Source organism: Carcharodon carcharias, chromosome 17 (genome assembly GCF_017639515.1).
Source record: "Carcharodon carcharias isolate sCarCar2 chromosome 17, sCarCar2.pri, whole genome shotgun sequence".
Classification (NCBI taxonomy): domain Eukaryota; kingdom Metazoa; phylum Chordata; class Chondrichthyes; order Lamniformes; family Lamnidae; genus Carcharodon; species Carcharodon carcharias.
This window is the reverse complement of record NC_054483.1, coordinates 14962810-14984667: the sequence shown is the minus strand read 5'-3', so window position 1 is coordinate 14984667 and position 21858 is coordinate 14962810. Positions and strand designations below refer to the sequence as shown.

The 21858-nt window shown below is 41.2% G+C and overlaps 1 protein-coding gene across 1 annotated transcript in view; it reads left to right on the top strand.

Moving 5' to 3' along the window:
- The window catches only part of LOC121290111 (pleckstrin homology domain-containing family A member 2-like), a 105370-nt gene that overhangs the window by 28218 nt on the left and 55294 nt on the right, over window positions 1-21858 (top strand). The window contains exon 2 of the mRNA XM_041210295.1: window positions 391-554. Within this exon, the coding sequence (XP_041066229.1) occupies window positions 402-554 (153 nt within the window). The 5' untranslated portion in view covers window positions 391-401. The remainder of the gene's footprint in view (window positions 1-390; window positions 555-21858) is intronic.

Sequence of the window (21858 nt, the reverse complement as noted above, 5' to 3'; positions counted from 1 at the left end):
AAATTCAGCTCGGTAAAACAAAGCGCAATGACAACTGGAAACATAATGAGAAAGGAATTATCGGCCATAGTCACAGGGTACCTGAGAGTTAAAAAGGGTGGGGAATTGAAAGGATAGAACTGATTACAGGGTAGCTATTTGTTAACAGAAAGGGCTACAACAAAGCAAGCATCCACTCTCTGAATAATTTCAACTACTTCCACTTCATATTAGCTTTCTGCCTAGGAGACATATAAAAATCATATAAAATGCACTATTGCAAAGAATTGTTTGTGAAGTGGTAAGGTCTACTTTGTTTTAAAAGCGTTGGTTATTCATATTAATTTTTTCCATGTATCCATCTGAAAGCCTGTGATAGACATTTAACATTTGATGTCATTTCTTCCTCAGTGTGATGATCAATGAGAATAGAAATGCCATATGTGGATCGATACAGCCGTGTTTGTGGGTTTCTGGACATTGAGGAGATTGAAGGCAGCGGGAAATTCCTGAGACGATACTTTATTTTGGACACGTCAGACAATGCGCTCTTGTGGTACATGGACAACCCACAGGTTTGTTTTCCGTGACATTACTGTTTGTGGTGTGTTCTTTTATATATAGGGTTACAGTCATGTTTTGATAACTCCAGGTGTCAGAATTTTGGATGCTTTGTTTACATCGGCCTCGACCTCTTTACCTTCCAGTCGTCTCCAGCTTACTGCCCATTAGTGCACCTTAGACAGGGCAGCAACCAAAAGCTCCGAGCGCCTGCATTCTTAATAATACTCATTTAAAATTCTCTCACACAGTGAGGGAAAAGATCAGTATAAGTGTCCAACATGCAAAGGTATTGGAGTTCTGCTGCAGGAAATGGTTGAGGCAAAGACCATGGCACCTTTTAATGATAGGGATCAGAGTAGGCCCTTCAGCTCCTCCAAAAGCCATTTCCACCATTCAATGAGATACGGCTGTTACAGGGTTTTGGTGAGACCACATCTGGGAAATTGTGTGCAGTTTTGGTCTCCACATTTAAGAACGGATTTATTTGCATTGGAGGCGATCCAGCGAAGGTTCACTAGATTGGATCCTGGGATGGGAGAGTTGTCCTGTTACGAGAGGCTGTGTAAATTGGACTCTCATCCTCTGGCGTTTAGAAGAATGAGAGACTATCTTATTGAAACTTTGAGAATTCTGAAGAGGCTGGACAGGGTGGGTACTGAGAGATTGTTTCCGTTAGTTGGGGAATCTAAAACATGGGGCACAGTCTTAGGATAAGGGCATGATCATTTAGGAATGAGATGAGGAGAAATTGCTTCACTCAAAGTGTTGTGAATCTTTGGAATTCTCTACGTCATAGGATTGTGGATGCTTCACCTTTGAATATATTTAAAACTGGGATAGACGGACCTTTGGTCTCTTAGGGAATTAAGGGATATGGGGAGCAGGAAGGGATATGGGGAGCAGGCAGGAAAATGGAGCTGAAGCCCAAGATCCACCATGGTTGTATTGAATGGCGGGGCAAGCTCGATGGGCCATGTGGTCTACTCTTCCTATTTTTTTATGCTCTTATGTTCTTATCATGGCTGACCTGTATCTTAACTCTATCCACACACTCTGGCTTCAATTTCTTTGGCTGTGAAAAGCTACTGATTTGAGATTTTAAATTATTAATTGGACTCACACCAACTGCGTTTTGTGGGAGAGATTTTCACCCTTGTACCACTTTGCATGAAGAATTATTTCCTAATTTCTCTCCTGAATGATGTGGAAGGTTAAGACTGATATTAAGGTTAAGACTGATATTAAGGTTAAGCTCTCTGCTTAGACTCTGCCAGCAGCAGAGAAAGTTTCTCTCTACCCTACTAAACCCTTTTAAAATCCTAAAAACCTTAGTCAAATCAAGCTTTAACCTTCTACATGCTAGGGAACACGAGCCTGAATTTTATGAAAGGGAAAGATAATAAATCTTGAAGCAGATTATTCTGTGGAGAGAGCAGGGCAATGGCATTAGTTTGGGATTCCTCTATGTAATGTAACAAATGGTCTTATCCTGCGCTATAAGTTTATAAAGTCAATGCAGCTGAGGTTCAGTAACTTTTGCAAATGATTTTGCTGAAATAACTGAGACTTTGTGAAACCTGTCCTTCGTATAATTTTGGCTGACTGAACCTGTCTTGGCCAATGCTTGCTTTTCCAGAAATAACAATGCTGCACTGAATTTATCTTGTTTGCCTTCTGGACCCTTACCCTCTGTACTACCAATAGTTGAGGCCTTTAACCTACATCTTAAAAGTGTTCAATTGAGGCAAAATTATGAATAGTAGTTGTTGGAGTGACCAAAAGGTTAAATGTTGGCAAGTGACAAGTACATATTCTTGCAGGGCCTTTCAAAGCCGGTGACGATTTTCACTTCATAAAATCTGCCGATGTTTTTTATATCCCTATATTTCCATTCTGAGAAGCCAAGTATCATTGGGGCACTTTGATATAATCTGCCAAATAAGAAAGTAATTACCAGACAATAGTAGGGATTGAAATTCAGTCTTTATTTTCTTCTCACAATAAATTAATTTGCTCCAGAAATTATAAATATTTGATTTCACAGCATCTGCAAAGCATTATCCCTTACGGCTGCTGCAAATCCAGCAGTTATTCCCAACAATGCCTGATGTTTTGATGTGTCACAATCAAAGTGATTTAACACAAATAAAATGCAGTTGATTAATGCAGATGTGTAACATCATCTCTTCTGGATGCTGTTAGGGTCAAAGGAGTAACAACCTATGTTTTCAATTACCAAAACAATTATAGATTCGTTATTTCTCCACAGCCCAACAAGTGATGTTACAGGTTATGATGTGACCACACAGTTTCAACCTGCCTTTTGATTTCTGGCAATTGTCCAAATGACTTGTCTAATTGAAAGAAAACAACAATTACTTACATTTATATAGTACCTTTGAGATTTCACAGGAATAATATCAAACAAGATCAATCTGATAACTGACTGAGGCTGAACCAAGTTGTTTGCAATCTTGGTGCCATATTTGACCCAGGGATGAGCTTCTGACCCCAAATCCACTCTACCATCAGGATTGCCTACTTCCATCTCCATAACATAATCCCACTCTGCTCCTGCCTCAGCTCATCTGCTGCCGAAACCCTCCTCCATAGATTTGCTACCTCTAGACTTGACTATTCTCGTGCTGTGCTGGCCAATCTCCCATCTTTCGCCCTACATAAACTTTAGCTCATCCAAAACTCTGCTATCCGTATCCTAAACCACGCCAAGTTATATACAATGGCTCTCCTGGTTCGTCAACACCTCAGTTTTAAAATTCTCACCCTTGTCTTCAAATCCATCCTTGGTCTTGTCCTGCCCTATCTCTGTAATCTCCTCCAGCCTTCATGATCGCTTCCTTCCTCCAATTCTGCCTTTGTCAGCATTCCAGATTTTAATCGCTCTGCCATTATTGCTACACCTTCACTTGCCTTGAGTCAAAACTTAAAAATTTCCTCCCTAATCCTCTGTGCCTCTCTCTCTCCTCTACTAAGATTGCCCTTAAAACCTGACACTCTGACCAAGCTTTTGGTCACGTGTTCTGATTTCTTATATGGCTTGGTATCAGAAACTTGTCAAAAATGATCTTTTTTAACTTATGTCACTCTTGTTAAACACCTTAGTATGTTTTGCTACATTAAATGTGCTATGTAAATGTAAGCAGTTGTTCTGCTTTAAGGAGAACAACCCCAGCTTTTCTCTCCCTCCTTTGGTGAAACCATCCATAATATAAATAGTTTCATTGTCAGGACTAATTCAGAATGTGTTGAGACACATTCCCCATGCAGATTGGATAAAGAAGCTGGAATTGGAATGAGGTTGGGTGGTTTCAACGTATTTCCTTGCAGGTTGAAAAAAAACCCCACAAGACTGGTCAAGACACAACACAAATTGGTAACACCCTACTTTGTTGCCACCTCCCGGCCTCAAACCAGTGCAGAAATATCAATGTTATACGGGTGTGATCTTCTTGCACTGGCTTCGAGCAGAATGTTGGACAGAATGAAAGCACCTTTTTACCCTGCACTTGAACTCAGAAGAGGTTCAAAGAAAGAGAATCTCATCTTTTGTCCATAACTGATAGCCCTCATACAAAATCAAAATACTGTGGATTCTGGATATCTGAAATAAAAGCAAAACGAAATCGCTGGAAATACCCAGCAGTTCAGGCAGCATCGGTGAAGAGAAATAAAGGGTGATGACCTTTCACGAGAACCATTCTGATGAAAGGTCATCAGCCTGAAACCTTAACTCTGATATCCCTCATCTTGGTAAGCACCAAGTGGGATGAAACATTTTAAATAGTGCAAACAAAGCCTCCGTTTTGTTCTTTCAAGCTTGTTATCTTCTCTGGTGCAGCTTCATTTGTCATATTTTCACTTTGTGTCTATATTTACAGTGTATGCTTTTCACTGAGCAATAATAGAGAGATGCTGGCAGAAAGTCGCAAGAATTTTTAAGTTTTCTAGGGGGAAAAAAGGCTCAAAGTTAGTCATAAGTGGCCCAGACAAGTACAGTGTGGGTTAAAAAAAAAATTGACCCATTTCTATTTTTAACCCAGGTTCTGGAAAACCAGCAGAGACATCTAGGCCTTTCTCATTCAAATAAAGCCTTGCAAAAAGCATCAAAATGTGAGAGAAGCCAAGCTTCTGTGGTCAGAACCTTGTCTGACACTTTTTTCAGTTGTCTGGTGACATATACATACACTCGGTGCTAATATGACTTTTATTAAGGTCATCGTTATCTCAAGATAACATCAGTAGCAATGATATAATATGTCTTGTCTTTTTTGATCACTTCAATTTACCTCCCTTCTCCAGTGTCCTGAAGGTGATATTCTCCCTCAACAAGAACTTGCCTTTAATGTAAATAAAAAACATTACAGAGGCCCAATTTCTTTTTTTAATGGATGTCAACCCAAGAAAGAGATAATAGGAGAGAGGGGAATCTCTGGCAAGCAACAACAATGCAAGGCAGACTAAGATGGGAAGAGAGTGCATGTGGTAAATATACAGAGCATGGTAAATAAGGTTGGTGAACTGCAGGCACAAGTAGCCACATGGGATAATAGCAGTATTCGAGACCTGGCTGAAACTAGAGGATGAATGAGCAAGTAATATTCCTAGCTACAATGTATTCAGGAAAAATAGGAAAGTGCAAAAGGAGTTAGTATTGATTAAAATATACCATATAGCTTTAGAAAGGGATGATAAAGGGTTCCAAGACAGAATCTATTTGGTTACAATTAAGAAACAACAGAGGAGCTATAACATCTTAGGTGTATAATATAGGTCACCAAATAGTGGGTAGGGGATGGACGGGCAAATTTGCAGGCAGATTGCAGAAAGATACAAGAACTTGATTGATTTCAGGGACTTTGATCATCCTGATATGAGTGGAAAAATAACAATACAAAGAGGGGGAGGAATTCCTGAAATGTGGACAAGAGCTTTCTTGATCAGTGTGTCTCCAGCCCAAAAAGGAAGGAGCATTCCAAGAAATGAAGTAGGACAAGTGAAATGTGTTTCAATGGGATAGCATTAGGAAACAGATCACAGTACCAGGAAGTTTAGAGCAGTTATGGAGAAGGACAAGGAAAATACTCAACTGGACGAGGGTTAATTTCAGTGAGTGGCGAAGGCATCTGGCCCAGTGGCTTGGAATTAGAGATTGGGTGGTAAAATAAAAATGGGAGGCCTTCAGGTACAGACTAGACACATTGCCACAAGAGGGAAAGGAAGGGCAACCGAGCAAAGTTCCCTGGATGCCTAAGGATATACTGATTAAAATGAAACACAGAAAGGAGAATGATAAATGGTAGGTTTGTAATCCGGGAGAAAACAAGAAAGTACTGAGGAGAACTGAATAAGGAAATAAGAGGGACAAAGGTGGTGTATGAGAATAAATTAGTGGGTAATATAAAAGGGGACCCAAAAGTCCTTTTATAAAGATATAAGTAGTAAAAAGGCTGTTAAAGGAAAGATAGGGTTGAATTGGTATCAAAAAGATCATTTTATGGAGGCAGAGGGCATGGCTTAATTATTAAATGAGTATTTGCATCTGTCTTCAGTAAAGTGGATGATGCTAATAACTGTGAAAGAAGATGTTAGTAGATAAATGAGATAGAATAAAAATATGTCAAGAGGAGATACCTCAAAGATTGGCTGCACTCAGTGGGGGGGGAAAAAAAGCCATCCAGTCCAGATGGGATTCTAGGTTATTAAGGAAAGTAAGGGTGCTAATTGTGGAGGCTCTGGTCACAATATTTCAATGCTCCTTGGACATTAGAGTGGTGATAGTGGACTGGAGGATTGCAAAGGTTACACCACTGCGAGAGGAATAAACACATCAATTATAGGCCAGTCAGCCCAACGTTCAAAGTGTGAAAACTTGTAGAGACGACAATCCGGGGACAAAATGATTTGGCACTTGGAAAAATAGGGGTTAATAAATGAAAACCAGCATTGATTTGTTAAAAGCAAATCATGCTCAGGTGGTTTGATTCCAGGTCCCATCCCATGCATGAGCAAGATTTCAAATCAGCAAAAGTTTGAGGAAATCTCATTCAGCCAGACCTTAGCAGAGCAGCTTGCAGACAGAAAAGCTGAAGTAAAGGCAGGAAACTCAGCAAAACAAGGAGGGAACAAATCACTTCCACCTTTCTTTTGGATTAACAAATAAAATTGTAGAACAGCGTTACAAGCCAAATTATGACATAGTCCATTAATAAGCCCCCAAGCCAACATTGAGCATGCATTGTTTCGGTACTAAAATCATAACTGAAAGTTAGTTCCAGCGTTGTCCAATGTTAGTCACATGGCATATCTGGTTAATTGAGAATCCGGATGTAGCCAGTTGCATCTTTGGTAGATAAACATTGAGAAATAGATAGTCATTGAACATGTGATCTCATATGGCGTAGGCATATGAACATTAACCTTTTGTGCATTGGTTGGTAAGATGAAAATTGAAGTGTGCTGATGATAGTGAATTTGAGTGTTTCATCTAATAATTCAGAGGCCTAGATGAATAATCTAAAGACATGAGTAAAAATTCGACCATCTACGCAGCTAGGGAGTTTAAATTCAACTAAAGGAATCTGAGATAAAAACTATCAGTAATGAAACTATCGAATTGTTTGAAAAATCCATCTGATTACTTATGTCCTTTAGGGAACAAACCTGTGCTTAAACATTCTGGCTATATACTCGACCCATAGCAATCTGGTTGATTCTTAAATGCCCTCTGAAACAGCCTAACAAGCCACTCACCTGTATTCAAGAGGACAGTTCACCACTACCATCTAATGGGCAATTAGGGATAGGTAATGAATGCTGGCCTTGCCAACAAGCCCACATCCTATGAATGAGTTTTTAAAAAAAGGTGAAGCAAATTCATATCATCTTGCCAATATGAGAGAGTTGGACCTGTTTCTGCTGTAACAGGGATCACCTTGTCCCAATGTTTCAGACTACATAGAATTATTGGAGCCAAGTGGTCTCCTCTGCATTAGTTTCAATCACTTTGGAGGTAAAGAGGAATTTCCTAGGCTTTGACTCCCTCAAGTTGGATTTTAATCTGGTTTATTGTCTCTGCTAGGGGATCAGGTAGTTTGGGAAAGGATGGAGTAGGTCTTCTACAGTGCTAATGCACAAGGTGCCTCAATTGTGTGAGCCAGGCTGACTGGACCAGAAGGTTTCTCCCGTATGTGTTGTGTGAGTGAATGAAAAGTGTTTTGCAGTAAAATTAATACATATTAGAATTTGTTATAGTATTAAATAATTGTAGTCTTATGTATGTGCTTGAAATCTTCTCTTTTGTTAATCAATATTTTCATTTAATTTTTAAAATCTCTAAAGGTCTTAGTGGATTCATTACTTCTGAGTTCAGTGCACACATCATCTTATAATACAAATTGCAAAACCATTGTGACAGTGTGACTAAGTTTCCCTTGTGGATTTGGTCCACCTGGCAGACATCATCTGCCACATCATAACATCGGCCTGAGCATCCCTGATATCAATTATTCTGCATTGGCACCCACGCCTTTGGCTGCTGAGGCCAGAAGCTTTGGAATTCCCTCCCAAAGAAACCATGAAACCGTGACATAGCTATAGCTGGTCAGCAATTTCTGTTCAAAAGCACTGAGTTATTAGGCAACAACTTGATCTTGGGTATCAAATGTGCACACCCTTGGAAAACATATTAGATATTTTATTTGTTCTCAGAATATGGATGCTGATGGCAAAACCCAATTTATTGTTCATCCCTCATTGACCTGAAAAGTTGTGGTGGAACTTTTACTTGAACAGTTGCAATGTTCTCATAAGTCTACAACAAGAACTTTAATGTAGTGAAACGTCCTAGGCATTTCACACATACTTTGACACCAAGCCACGTAAAGGAGATACTTGGGGAGTTTGGTCAAAGAGGTAAGTTTTAAAGAGCGTCTTGGAGGAGGTGGAGAGACTTTGGGAGGGAATTCCAGAGCTTCTGGCCTCAGCAGCCGAAGACGCCGGTGCCAATGCAGAATAATTGATATCAGGGATGCTCAGGCCAATGTTATGATGTGGCAGATGATCTGTGCCAGGTGGACCAAATCTGCAAACTTAGTCACACTATCACAACGGTTTTGCAATTTGTATTTATTATGAGAAGATGTGTGCACTGAACTCAGAAGCAATGAATCCACTAAGACCTTTAGAGATTTCAAAAATTAAATTAAAATATTCATTAACAGAAGAAAAGATTTCAAGCACATACATAAGACTACAATTACTTAATACTATATCAAATCCTAAAATTCCTAATTAACCTGACTCCCAATTACACACCCTCTTTAAGGCGACAGTCCAAAATAGATTTTAGGTTTAAAAAAAAAACAGCAAGTTAACACAGTACCCACTTGACAGTGGAATTCCAAATGGCTTTCTCCAACTTTAGTTACTGGACACAACAGACTTATACACAAATGGCTAGAGGCTTCTTCAAGGCTGTTTCTACACTCCTGTTAGATCTTACATGGCCTTTGCACAACATAGCCTTTCATTCTCCCTTATATATGTTTCTCTCTCTTTAATATGTAGATTCCATTGTTCCATGGAACTGTACCTTTCCCATAATATAAAAATTTCATGTTGCCAATATTGTTAGTAACCTTTGGGGAAAATAAACACATTGCTTAGCCTTGCTTATCTGGCTAGTTGTAAACAGACAAACATCCCTTGGAAGTCCAAACAATCCCTTCACTTATCTAAAAATGCAAATTCCTTTCATACACCTTTCATACTAAGACCACAATCATGTTCACTCATTAGCATTTCAAGTACATTTCTACATCTAACTTCTTTTGATAATTTCAAGCTTGCAGTCTACCTGACTCCAAATGTAATTAAGTCTCACAGACAGAACCATCTACACTCACACCCATAGGCCTACTTTACAATAAACCAGAATTATATTATGAAACTTATTATACTTTCGTAACACAAAAACATATGGACATATGAATTAGGAGCACGAGTAGGCCATTTAGCCCCTTGAGGCTGCTCCACCATTCAATAAGATCATGACTGATCTGATTGTGCCCTCAACTCCACATTCTCATCTACCCCTGGAAATCTTTGACTCCCTTGTTAGTCAAGAATTTATCTACCTCTGCCTTAAAAATATTCGATGACCCTGCCTCCACCACTCTCTGGGGTAGAGAGTTCCAAAGACTCATGACCCACCAAAAGAAAAAAAATCCCCTTCCTCTTCATTTTAAATGGGAGACCCTTTATTTTTAAACTGTGTCCCATAGCTAGTTCTAGTCTCTCCCACAAGGGGAAACATCCTTTCATCATCCATGAACTGGAAGAATGCAGCTATTGCAGGTTGAAAGGCAAGAGGAGATCACAGAGGAAGGGTGAGGTGAGGCCATGGTGAGATTTGAAAACAAGGTTGAGCATTTTAAAATCGAGGTGTTGCTGGACTGGGAGTGATTATGGTGCTAATGGGCAAACAGGACTTTGTGCGAGTTAGAAGACAGGCAGCAGATTGCTCAATCTTGTTGGGTAGAGGTTATAAGATTTTAGCCCGGCAACAATTAAGGAATGATGATATGTGTCCAAGTCAGGGTGCTGCGGCACTTGGAGATAATAATGTTCCCATAATATTGCTATTCTTCTCTTCAGTGGCAGAAATGATGCGGCTGGGGCATGCTGCCAAAATGAGCTTGATGAGTTTTAATCTTAATATTCTAGTTACACTTTATAGTTTCACAAAAACCTCTTCATTTGATGATCCTCCCCACACCAGTCACCTTCCCCAGCCACAAGCAAGTGATAGAGGTGACTGGTCTCAGACAGTCTCTCTCCCTGTTGCTTCTAGAAGGTCGTGATTAGTTGGTTACTTGACACCTCCCTACTGAGAATATAGCTTCTGGAGAACTGGTGTGAATTTTGTTCGTGACTGTGGCTACATTGTTTTCAATGCATTTCCTTTATATGTCTCCATGAACCTCCAAATATCCCTCATGAACAAAAAGATATCCTAATGCCATTCATTTATTTCATTTTCTGTCTGTGGGAAGTTGCTCTGCGCAAATTCGGTGCTGGCTATGTCTACTTAGCAAGATACAAAGTAATTCATTGGCTGTGAAACACTTTGGGGACAGCCTGAGTGTGTGCTATATCAGTGTAAGCTCTCATATTCTATATAAAATAGCCTTTGTAGGTAACACTATTGATTTAAGGAGCATAACCTTTTGTTTACAAATCAGAGCTCTTGGTGCAGTTCTGCATTTGTGGGAATGGGAATTCACTGAACATCATTTATAGGTGTTGACGTTTCGAGTCCTCATGACCCTTCGACAGTTCTGTCGAAGGGTCATGAGGACTCGAAACGTCAACTCTTTTCTTCTCCGCCGATGCTGCCAGACCTGCTGAGTTTTTCCAGGTAATTCTGTTTTTGTTTTGGATTTCCAGCATCTGCAGTTTTTTTGTTTTTATCATTTATAGGTGTTGTAGCTAGTTTCAGAATCACACTGATCCCTACTCTCATCTGATGAAGGGGTGAGAAAGGAACAGAGAGAGAAATTTTAAAAATAAACCTTTTTATTTTTAAATGCTCAAAAAGGTTGTTGACCAGTGTGATATTGAAAACTTTTATTTTCCATGGTGGGAGTTCATATGAAATTCAAAATCAGCTTTTTGTCCTCCATGTGTCAGCTGTAGCTCAGTTGGTAGCACTGTTGCATTCGAATCAGAAGTCTGTGGACTCAAATCCCATTGCAGAGACCTGAGCACAAAAACCTAGGCTAACATTGAGGGGAGAGTGCTGCACTGTCAGAGGTCTTTTGGATGAGACATCAAGCCGAAACCTTGTCTGCTTTCTTAAAGTGGATATAAAAGATTCCATGGCACTTTTTTGACAACAGGGGAGTTATCCCCAGTATCATGGTCAATATCTCAATGAGATATCACAGAAACAGGCGATTTGGTCATCATCACATTGCTGTTTTTGGGAGTTTGCTGTGTACAAATTTGACCCTCGCTAGGGTCGTGTTGACTCCACTTCTGATTAGAGTTCCCTTTCTGCGAGGCTATGAGCTGAGTACATTAATTCATTAAACCAACACCTAGGTATGTTGTTCAGTGATAGGCCAATCTTCAGCACTGTGCCAATTTGATGAGACTTGTGAATTAGTATTAAAACTGTATCCTTCCATTTTACCCAATATGTTGAGCTGTAGTAATTTGTATTTTGGGTGTAGCTTTGTAAAACCTGCTTCCAAATGGATCTGATTCTGTGGTAATGGCAGCTTGTATGGAGTTTTTAACGTGTTTCCCCACCTTGTTATAGCCCTCATGCTGCCCTCTCCTGAATGCACTGAACATTTCCACAACTGCTCAGTAACTTGCCCAACTAATCATTCCTAATTTAAGTCCAGTGAGTTTGGATACAGCTTTTGGCTCAATAAAACATCACAGCAAAGTCCATGTCTGCTCACCATTTGATCAATATTGGAAGCTCAAAAGAGGCAATAGCCAATCACCTAAACATCTATTATTGGCAGGTAAAGAAAACTGGGAGCAGTAAACAGGCTACCAAGATAGATTTCACTCTCCACTCGTGCCTGGTGACATACACATACTGACACACTTGAACGATCACACACGCATTGACATGGTCACATACATTGGGCAGGATCTTGCCCGTGGGGGTGGTGGGGGGGGGTGCTTGCGGGGGCGGTCAGGAAGCCGACCACCGCAGACGATCGGCTCCGCACCGCGATTTTACGCGGACGGGCCAATTAAGGCCTGCCCAGAATGGATCGCGAGCGGCAGAGCTGAGTGCTGCCTGTGCGGGCGGTGGGGTGGGGGAGGGAGGGAGGGAGAGTGGGCCTAGTGCGCAATTTGTGTGCATGCGTGAGAAAGAATGCCTCAATCTCCCTGAGGCACGGAGCTACCTCAAGGAGGTGAAGCGCTGTTCAAGAAAAAAAAAAGGAAAGAAAATAAAAATATCATAAAACATGTCCCCTTATGTGACTGTCACATGAGCAGCGACATGTTTTTAATTCAAGTGTTAAATTTTAATTTTATTTGTATTTGATTTTGGAAACCTCATCGCGGCCCTGGATGAGGTTTCCTAAAAAATGTAAAGGCTGCTTGGCCCTTTCGCCTGCTCGTCAACCGTTAGGGCAGTGAAAAAGTCAGTACAATTGTTAACTTAATGGCCTAAATAGGCCTTTTAATTGTTGATGGGCGCGTTACCAGCTCCCGCTGACCTAACTATCGTGAGAGTGCACGTTGACCTCAGCATGCTCAGTCGACAGCACTGTTCTTTATTTCACGCTGCGGCCAAGCGTGATTTTCTGCCCATTGATACACTGATAAGCACAGGTAAGGACACACACACTTGAATGTATACACTTTCCAGAAAGTGTTACTGTCTAGTGATTGACAAACCCCGGCTGATTTCAGCTTGCGCACCTCATGAATGCACAGGGCATTGTAGAATCCCCAGCTAACTCCATCACAGGACAGTGATGTAGTTGATCCTTATGACTCATTAGCACTCCAGATGATCCACTTACCCATTGAGAATGGACTCGTGAGGCTGGGATTTTCTGGTCCCACCCGAAGTCAACGGGCCTTCAGCTGGTCTGTCAAATTTTCCATCCCGCCTGTGATGATTCCTGGCCTGAGTTACAGGCAGTAATTCAGTCAAGCTGTGTTCTGGTGGCACAAACTGAGATCTGCTTACGAATGCCAAGGTGAGCCTTGTGGCAAAATAATTGCTCTCCATTCATTTACCACTATATATTAAGTGTTAGCAGTGGGTAGCACTCTTGCCTCTGAGTCAGATTTCAACTCCAGCTTCCGAGACGCAAACACATTAATCTAGGTAAACACTCGAATGCAGTATTGTGCAATGCTGCACAGCCAAAGCTGCTGTATTCCAGATAAGACATTAAACTAAATTTCTGTCTCCCTCTCAGGTGATTCCATGGCAGCATTTCAAAGAAGAGCGGGGGAGGTCTCCTTGGTTTCCTGGCGAACATTTATCCTTCAGCCAACTTCACGAAATGAAAAGATTATCTGGTTATTAATCTTACTGCTGCTTATGGGAGCTTGCTGTGTACAAACCAGCTGCCATGTTTCTAATGTTATGACAGTGACTGGTATTGCAGTGTTATAGTTTGCCTGACACTGGTTATCAAGACCAGATTATCATCTCTTCGGTTCTGAGCTTGGATATTTTAAATCTAATAAGGATTTCTAAAAGCTCGGAGTATGGTGGGCCTGCTGGTTTCATGGTTTTAGATCCGATCGTTTGCAGTGGTTGGCTTCCTGACCACCCCTGCAAGCACCCCATTACGGGCAAGATCCTGCCCAATGTTTGTGACCATGTCAGTGTGTGTGTGATCGTTCAAGTGTGTCAGTATGTGTATGTCACCAGGCATGAGTGGAGAGTGAAATCTATCTTGGTAGCCTGTTTACTGCTCCCAGTTTTCTTTACCTGCCAATAATAGATGTTTAGGTGATTGGCTATTGCCTATTTTGAGCTTCCAATATTGATCTATAGTTTTAGAGACCATCTAACTTCTCTAAAATAATGTTATGTTGGAGGATAAATTTTCTCTTGCCCTTTTATTACACGTTTCATAATATATTTTCCATGAAAGCACCAATTGTTTCTGACTTGCACAGAATTGGAGAGACTGTAGGAAATCATCTGGTCTGTAACATATGCTAGCTCAATAAAACACATTTTGTGTGAGTGATTGAAAACACCTCCTCTCCAACTATAAACTCAATTACCACAATAGATAATTAAAGCACTGTTATTCCACTAACAATCAGAATGAACTTACCAGCACATCCTATGTAGGAAAATGGAATCTCATGTGATCAAAGATCTCTGCTGTATCCTCACTTTAATCTGCTTACTGTTCAGGATTCCAGCATTGGAATGCTGATCGTGAAGAGCCCACCACATTTTTATGACTGAAATTAGAAGAAAAATAGCTGAGTTAAAATGCAGCAGCTTTGGGTATTACTGCCTAAGTACAATATGATCTTTTGATTCCGGGTGTGACCTGTGTTAGCTGAGCTCCTCTGGGGCCATATCAGTAGGAATGAAATAAGATAAGGTTGCAGTCCTGATCTGTGTAACTTTGGAATGAGGCCAGAAACTAAGGTTGGTGGTAACGCCTCTTTTGTTCAAATAGCTTGCTCACTTTCAGTTTTTGAAATCCAAGGACTAGGTGTCATAAGGATTTTGATGCCTACAGATAACAGGCTAGCACAAATTGGTACCCTCAAAGAAATAGGAGTAAATTCCAGCACAAGAAGGGGAGGCATTAGTAAATGTAATTCACTGTCTTTACCAAGCAGTTAGCACAATCTGTTTTAGGAGCTTTCGAGGGGGTATTTTTACACAAAATTTTGGGTTATGTAGCACGAGCAAGTTACAATGGTGTCTTGGTCCAGCCTCCTGTCCAATGTTCTTTCCTGTTCTGTGACATGCTTGGTGCTCAGAACTTTACCTATCCTGTATCTGCAGTTTGTGTCTGTTTTAACAAGAACAACACTTTAAAAGCAAGTGATTGTTGGCACGCACATTCTCTGCATACCCATCATAAATGGACTCTGAACAGCTAAATTTCTCACTGGCGTTCCTAACAGTAAAGGGGGTTGTTTCCCCATGCCTTCACAAAAACCAAGGTCAAAAAAAAAATGAATAAGTGTCAGGTGACAGAAAGCATTTCTTCAGCGATGACTCATTTGAATGTAAAATGTTGAGGTATAGGAGGCGGTGCATGGGATTGATTTTTGTGACTGACAGCATTCTTGACAGGTGAAACTAAACAAATAAGCACTTGCGATAAACTCCCTAAACTTTGGCTCAAGTCCAAGTGTTGCCACGTTACAGCATTCAGACTGAAAGGAGAGCTTTACTTCACTTGCTCTGGGGGAGGGGCCTGACTGTGCCTTTACCTGGCCCTGACCTGCCTCCCATTCAGATGGCAATGGGTTCACATCCCAACAGTTACTTGAATCCTTTGACTCTGAGAGAAACTTATCTGCTCAGTTCTTTGATGGTCGTGGCCTGTAGAGGGGGGAGATGCTGAAGGAGGAGTCACTCTAATGCCTTCTGACACACAGCTCCTGTCGAGACTCCACTTTGCTTGCAAACTATATATTGGAGTGAGCTGACTTTTTAAGTTTTATTGACTCTTGGGATGTGGGCATCACTACAAGGCTGGCTTTTATTGTCTATCCCTCATTGCCCTGGGAAGGTGGTGATGGGCTGTCTTCTTAAACCACTGCTATTTTAGCAGTTTGATACCTTGCTAAGCCACTTCAGAGAACAGCTAAGTGTCAGGAATGCGGATGAGGGATTGGATTCATATGTTGGAAGGCTCCTATCTCTAAAGGGCATTGGTGAACCAGTTACATTTTAAATAACTTTATGGTCACTTTTTCACTAGTACATTTACAAGTTTTTTATTTCCAGTTTTTTTTTTTAGTAACTTATTCAAATTCTCAAACTAATGTGGTGAGATTCTTGATTTTCTTCTGTACTTTATAACCTACACTTCTGGATTACTCTTCCAGTATTTGTAACATAACCACTATATTACCATACCAAGATAATGTGGTGACGAGAAATTTCTGAAGAATGTAAGGGGGGAGTTGGGGGAAGCCTAGAGGGACACATGGTTATAGTTTCTGTATGTTGCTGAAGTTCCTTAGGAGTACCACAGTGGCATCAGATGTGGGCTTATGGACACAGCTCATTACCAGAATAGTTCCTGGTTGTGGTTTGAATGTCAATGGGGTGACATTGAACAGTAATCTGGTGCCACCTCTCCCTGGAAAGATATGATGGGCAGTCAAGGTGCCCACTGCAAGGGGTTCAGAGCAGTGTTGGAATGAGGGCTAGTAGTTCTAGAATAAAAGGGTAGCAACTGGATGATCACAATGAAGACTATTGTGGGATTTATTTCATACGTTAAGTACTAGATGTCTACAAATAATGACAAGTTTTAGTTTAATTGAGACATTGAAATGGATTAAAAGTAGAGTGAGAGATATCCAGGAAAGATTATTCTCCCCAGAACTCTGATAACCATAGAGCTGAAGTAACTTTATTGGGTCTGTACTCTGCTGAATGATCTTATTCAGTTTCAAGCTCCTTCCATTCTTTCTGGCCCTCCTGAGTGCATCGGCTTCCTTCATTGGGAATGGTTCTTGGATTCGAGTTGCCTTCTGGGAGCTTGGGCAAGTGACCATAACTTCTTGGTGCGCCCCTCAAGAAGGTGTCAGTTGGCTAATATAGGAGGCAAAGCAGCCAAGTTGAGTCAGTGGCCAAGCTTCCCTTTGCTAATTCATAGTGTTTGTGGCCAATTATGAAGCTCCTACCCACGCCTTAGCAATCTCAGTGAACATTGCACAGCTCAAATTTGGCCGCCTTATTTGTGAGACCTAAGGGAAGAAGTATGAGAAGAGAACTTAGATTTTGTTTGATACAGTAAATACTTTGAAAGAAGACAGAAGTGAGGAAGTTGATGGTTCTGCTCATGTTCAGTGGTGTTTTAGATACCCCAAATTCTATTCCCGTTTCTCTCTACTCTGCTTCTGAAGTTGTGTGATAATTGCATACACGCTTTCCCCCTTCAGTAGTTCACTGATAGGATCATGCTTCTGTCTGGGCTCATTGTTGACACAGTATTCAGCATAGAGTGCGGTGTGGGTTGGAGGCAGTTGCATCACCTGTCCAGGGTACTCAGGGTATATTTTACTGCCCTCTGCTACCACCTTGACTGAGATTAGCGCACTTGGCACAGAATGAGTAGGCGACAGGGGGCAGGGGCAAGGGCAAGGGATGTCAGAACATCTTGATCAGTGTACCTAACTTACAAAACTGAACCCACTCTTATCCCAATCTCAACCTTTCCCTATCAGTGGTTTAATGTGTCTGTGGAAGAAACTTTAATGGGCTTAATTTTACATTTCAGCTCACTTGAACCTTTGTTTCAACGGCTTCGGCAGCAGTTTCTGAATAGATTCTCACACCATCAGCTCCAACACTCTATTGTGCTCAAGAGCTGATTAGCAGATGTCACCCCATGGCTTTATTGTCCTTTAGCCCAGCAGCTGATCTCTTTAAAAAGGTAATCTGTTGGCCCAGTGTACCCCACTCCCCAATGGGATGTAAATGTGTAGCTCTACCTAGCTGACCTCTACCTAGCTGACCATCTTTATGCCCTTTTTACATTGTGAAGATAGAGAGGGAATTAACTTCCATATTACACAGGGGTAGTTACAGTAAGGTTGTGGGTGATGAGTAATTGTTCTGGTTACAGCTGCAAGCCTTGCCCTTTTTATTGTGGTTTCTAATCAGCTGAGCAACTCCCAGGAATTTCTCCCCCTCCCCCATCACGCCGAGAGTACCACACTAGCTTGACCTGTTTATGAATAAGATAATTATATGCTTTCAGCAGATGGGAGCACTTTTGCTGCCATTGCTTAATCAAAATTATACCCTTTGAATATAAACAAATGAGCATTAGATTGATTTGCCTTTTGACATTGACCCGAACCTTTGTGAGCTCTGCTGGCAAGTGGATGTGTGTAAGATTGGGTAAGGCTCACTGCATCTCTACATTTAAAAGCTGCTCACACACATGGCCTGGACTCATTACATAAAGGCCAGGCACTTGAAGGGGGCCTGTGACACTTTACTTTACCAGTGATGTGAGATAACACCTTAGGGATGATTTTAACCCTCAGGGACTGGTGAGCTTGGGACAGGTAGGAAAGTGAAATTTTAAAATTTTTGAACCTATCCTGTGTTAATTCCAATAATCGTACATTGAGGAAGAATGAGTCTGAACTTAGCCTGTACCTTAAAACAGGTTTATTTCCAAGAAAGCAAAGTAAAGTCACAGACTCTCCCAGTTCCTTTCAGACACCCGGAGAAAACTGGTTCATATACTCTTTCAATGTTTCATTAATCCTTTCCCAACTGGGGACAACTGAGCTGCGTTACAACTTAAAAGTATATATTCTATTGCAGCACAAATTCAGTATTAACATCCTGGGTCAAGAGGGCAGGTGAATCATCTATTCTTAAAGGGTAGTTCGGGCAGTAAGATCCTTTAAGGAGGCTACGTGCCACTATTTTGTTTTTAGCCCATGGAAGCTGTGTTTCCTGGAGCTCAGGAATCCTGGCAGGTGAAAGGAGGTCAGAAGGCCCAGATCCATGGGGTAATAACCTTTACAGCACTGCTTTTGGAACAGGAGGAGCTGGAGTTCTTCTGCGCCAGGTCCAACTAGCTTACCTCCATGTGATCATCGAGCCTTACCTCATTCGACATTCATTCCACATCCCTCCACACCATGAACAATGTCCATCCTATCTCTGCTGTCTATAATAATGTCTGTGCATCTATGCTGTTCCGTTCCCCCACCCCATGTGGTGTCTGTCTGTCTCTCCCATTTCCTTCCCCCTCCCCACGTGACACCTGTCTGGCTCTCCCATTTCCTTCCCCCTCCCCATTTGATACATTTCCCATTCCCCTGCCTGTCCATCTGAACTGTTCCCTTCCTTCCTCTCTCTCATTCCCCCCACCCCCACCGCCCCCCCTTGTAGAAATGTACTTCCCCCAGCTCAGAATTACCTGACGTCTGCTCCATGACTGCTCTCTCATCGACAGGCAACAAGTCTCGCCATCTCTTTTAGCCAGCAAAAGAGGTCCTGTTGGTTTCTGCTAGATAAGCAGGAGACTCGACTTCTGAGTCAACCTGGAGCCCCTGTATTGGTCAAATATTTACAGCACAGAAACAGACCATTCAACCCATCAGATTCATGCTAGTCCTTCTACTACACATGAACGCCCCCTCATCCTTCTTCATCTTATTACATCATGTATCCTTCCATTCTTTTCTCCTTCATGTGCTCATCTAACTTCTCCTTGATGCATCAGTAGCAGTCACCTCAGTTACTCCCTGTGGTAGCAAGTTCCACATTGTCATCACTCTCTGGGTGAAGAGTTTCTCCTGAATTCCCTACGGGATTTATTAGTGACTGGCTTATAAATAAATATATATGTATATATAGGCCTTTGTTCTGGTCTCCCCTGCAAGTGGAAATATCCTCTCTCTGACTAATGTGTTAACCCTTTTCATAATCTTAATAAGACCTGAACAGGTAATCCATTAAACTTCTATTTCCTAGTGAAAAGAACCACAGCTTGTTTAATCTCTCCTGATCGATAACCTCTCAGTTCTGGTGTCATTCAAGTCAATCTTCTTTTTTGCACCTTCCCCAGTGCCTCGTGTATCAGTTTATAATATGGAGTCTGGAACTGTTCACAGTATTTCAAGTGTGGCCTAACCAAGCTTCAGTAAAAGTTTAACGTAACTTTCCTGCTTTTTTAATTCTACCCATCTGGAGTTATAACATCTGGATGGGTTGTTGTCGGGGCTGAGCAAAAGGTAACAAGTCAGAAGGGATTACATTGGCAGTTACTCCTGTAGCCTCAGCCATTAAGGACCTCTTCAGAGTCTGGCAGCTCCAGTCTAAAGCACGTGTTTCAATTTAAGTCGTTACGCATGGGACAAACTTAATGTGATAGTTTTACAGAAAGAAATGTCGAACGATAAAAAAAACAACAAAATTATACTAAGCCTTTCTAAGTTACCTGAGTTGGAGCATTGTGCATAATTCAGGGCACCACAATAAAGGCCTTGAGAGGGTACAGAGGAGGTTTACCTGAATGATGGCGGGGATGAGAGAGTTCACTTATGTGGAGAGATTGAAGAAGTTGGGATCGTATCCTTTGAGCAGAGAAGATTAAAGGATGACCAAATAGAGGTCTTCCAAATTACAAAGGGTTTTGATAGAACAAGCAGGGACAAACTGTTTCCTCCAGCATGTGGGTTAGGTATAGAGGTCAGGGATCTGAAGTAAATGTTCAAATAAATAGTGGGGAAATGAGGAGAAATTCCTTCACACGGAAGGTTGTTTTGATCTGGAACACACATCGTGAAAGGCTGATGGAATCAGATTCCAGAGGAACCTTCAAAAGGCAATTGGACATACTACTTTCAAAGGACTAATTTGTTGGGATATGGGGAAAATGCTGGGATGTGGGACTAAATTGGACAGCTGTTTCAAAGAGACACAAGAGGCTGAATGGCCTCTTTCTGTGCTGCAAGATGCTATGATTGTAAGCAAGTGACATTTTCAAACAAAACTAGAAAGTTACAGTGCCGAAGTTGACTGTGGCTGCGCAGGTTTCTTTAAGCCAGTACTGGGTGGGGTAGTTTGTACAGGAAATACTCCCCACAGATCTTCCTTCTCCTTCAACCAACAGCTTATCTTGATTTTGTTTTAATTGAGGACATATATATGTGCCCTTTGTTTTCTAAAAAAAATTGCAAATTAGAAAAAAAAACATCATTTCAACACTGACTTGCTAACACAAGGTCACCGGTTCCACTGATAAACACTAACCCATACAGGGCAAAAACTGCAAGTGTGCAGTTGATTTGGCTCACACAGATTGTAAAAGTGTAAATAAAGATTTGTATTTTTTACAGTGCCTTTCATATCCTTCGGGCATCCCAAAGTACTTCACAGCCAGTTAAGTACTTTTGAAGTGTGCACACTGTTACAATGAGTAAATGTTAGACTAGGGAAAGCTGTCAGTGAATTGCACTGTGTTAATCACAACAAATCTAGCACAACATGATTGAATAGTTATGTACACTGCAAGGCTAAGAAACTGCTTTTGAATATAACACACCAATGCAGTAGTAAAATGGGTTACTTGCAGCAGTGAATCATTTATTAATGACCCAAAATGGTGGCTGGATAAAAGCTGTTCTTTTTCTGTTTACTACAGTTGGTAGCATTTTTGCTTTTAAGGCAGAAGGTTGTGGATTCAAGACCCATTCCTGACATCTGATACTTTGCAGCACTCCCTCAATCCTGCACTACTGTCGGACCTACTTCTCCTGGATGAGCTGTTAAATTCATGGCTCTGTCTTCCCTCTCAAGTGGATGCAAAAGATTCCATGGCACTGTTTTGAAGACGAGCAGGGGAGTCATCCCCCATGTTCTGGTTCAATATTTATCTCTCAATCAACAGCACACACATTATCTGATTCTTATCACCTTGCTGTATTCGGGAGTTTGCTTTGCGGAAATTGGCTGCTGTGTTTCCCAACTGACCATTGTTAGTACATATCAAAAAGTACTGAACTGACCATAAAAAGGATGTCCTGAAGTCATAAAAGGCACTATCTAAATACAAT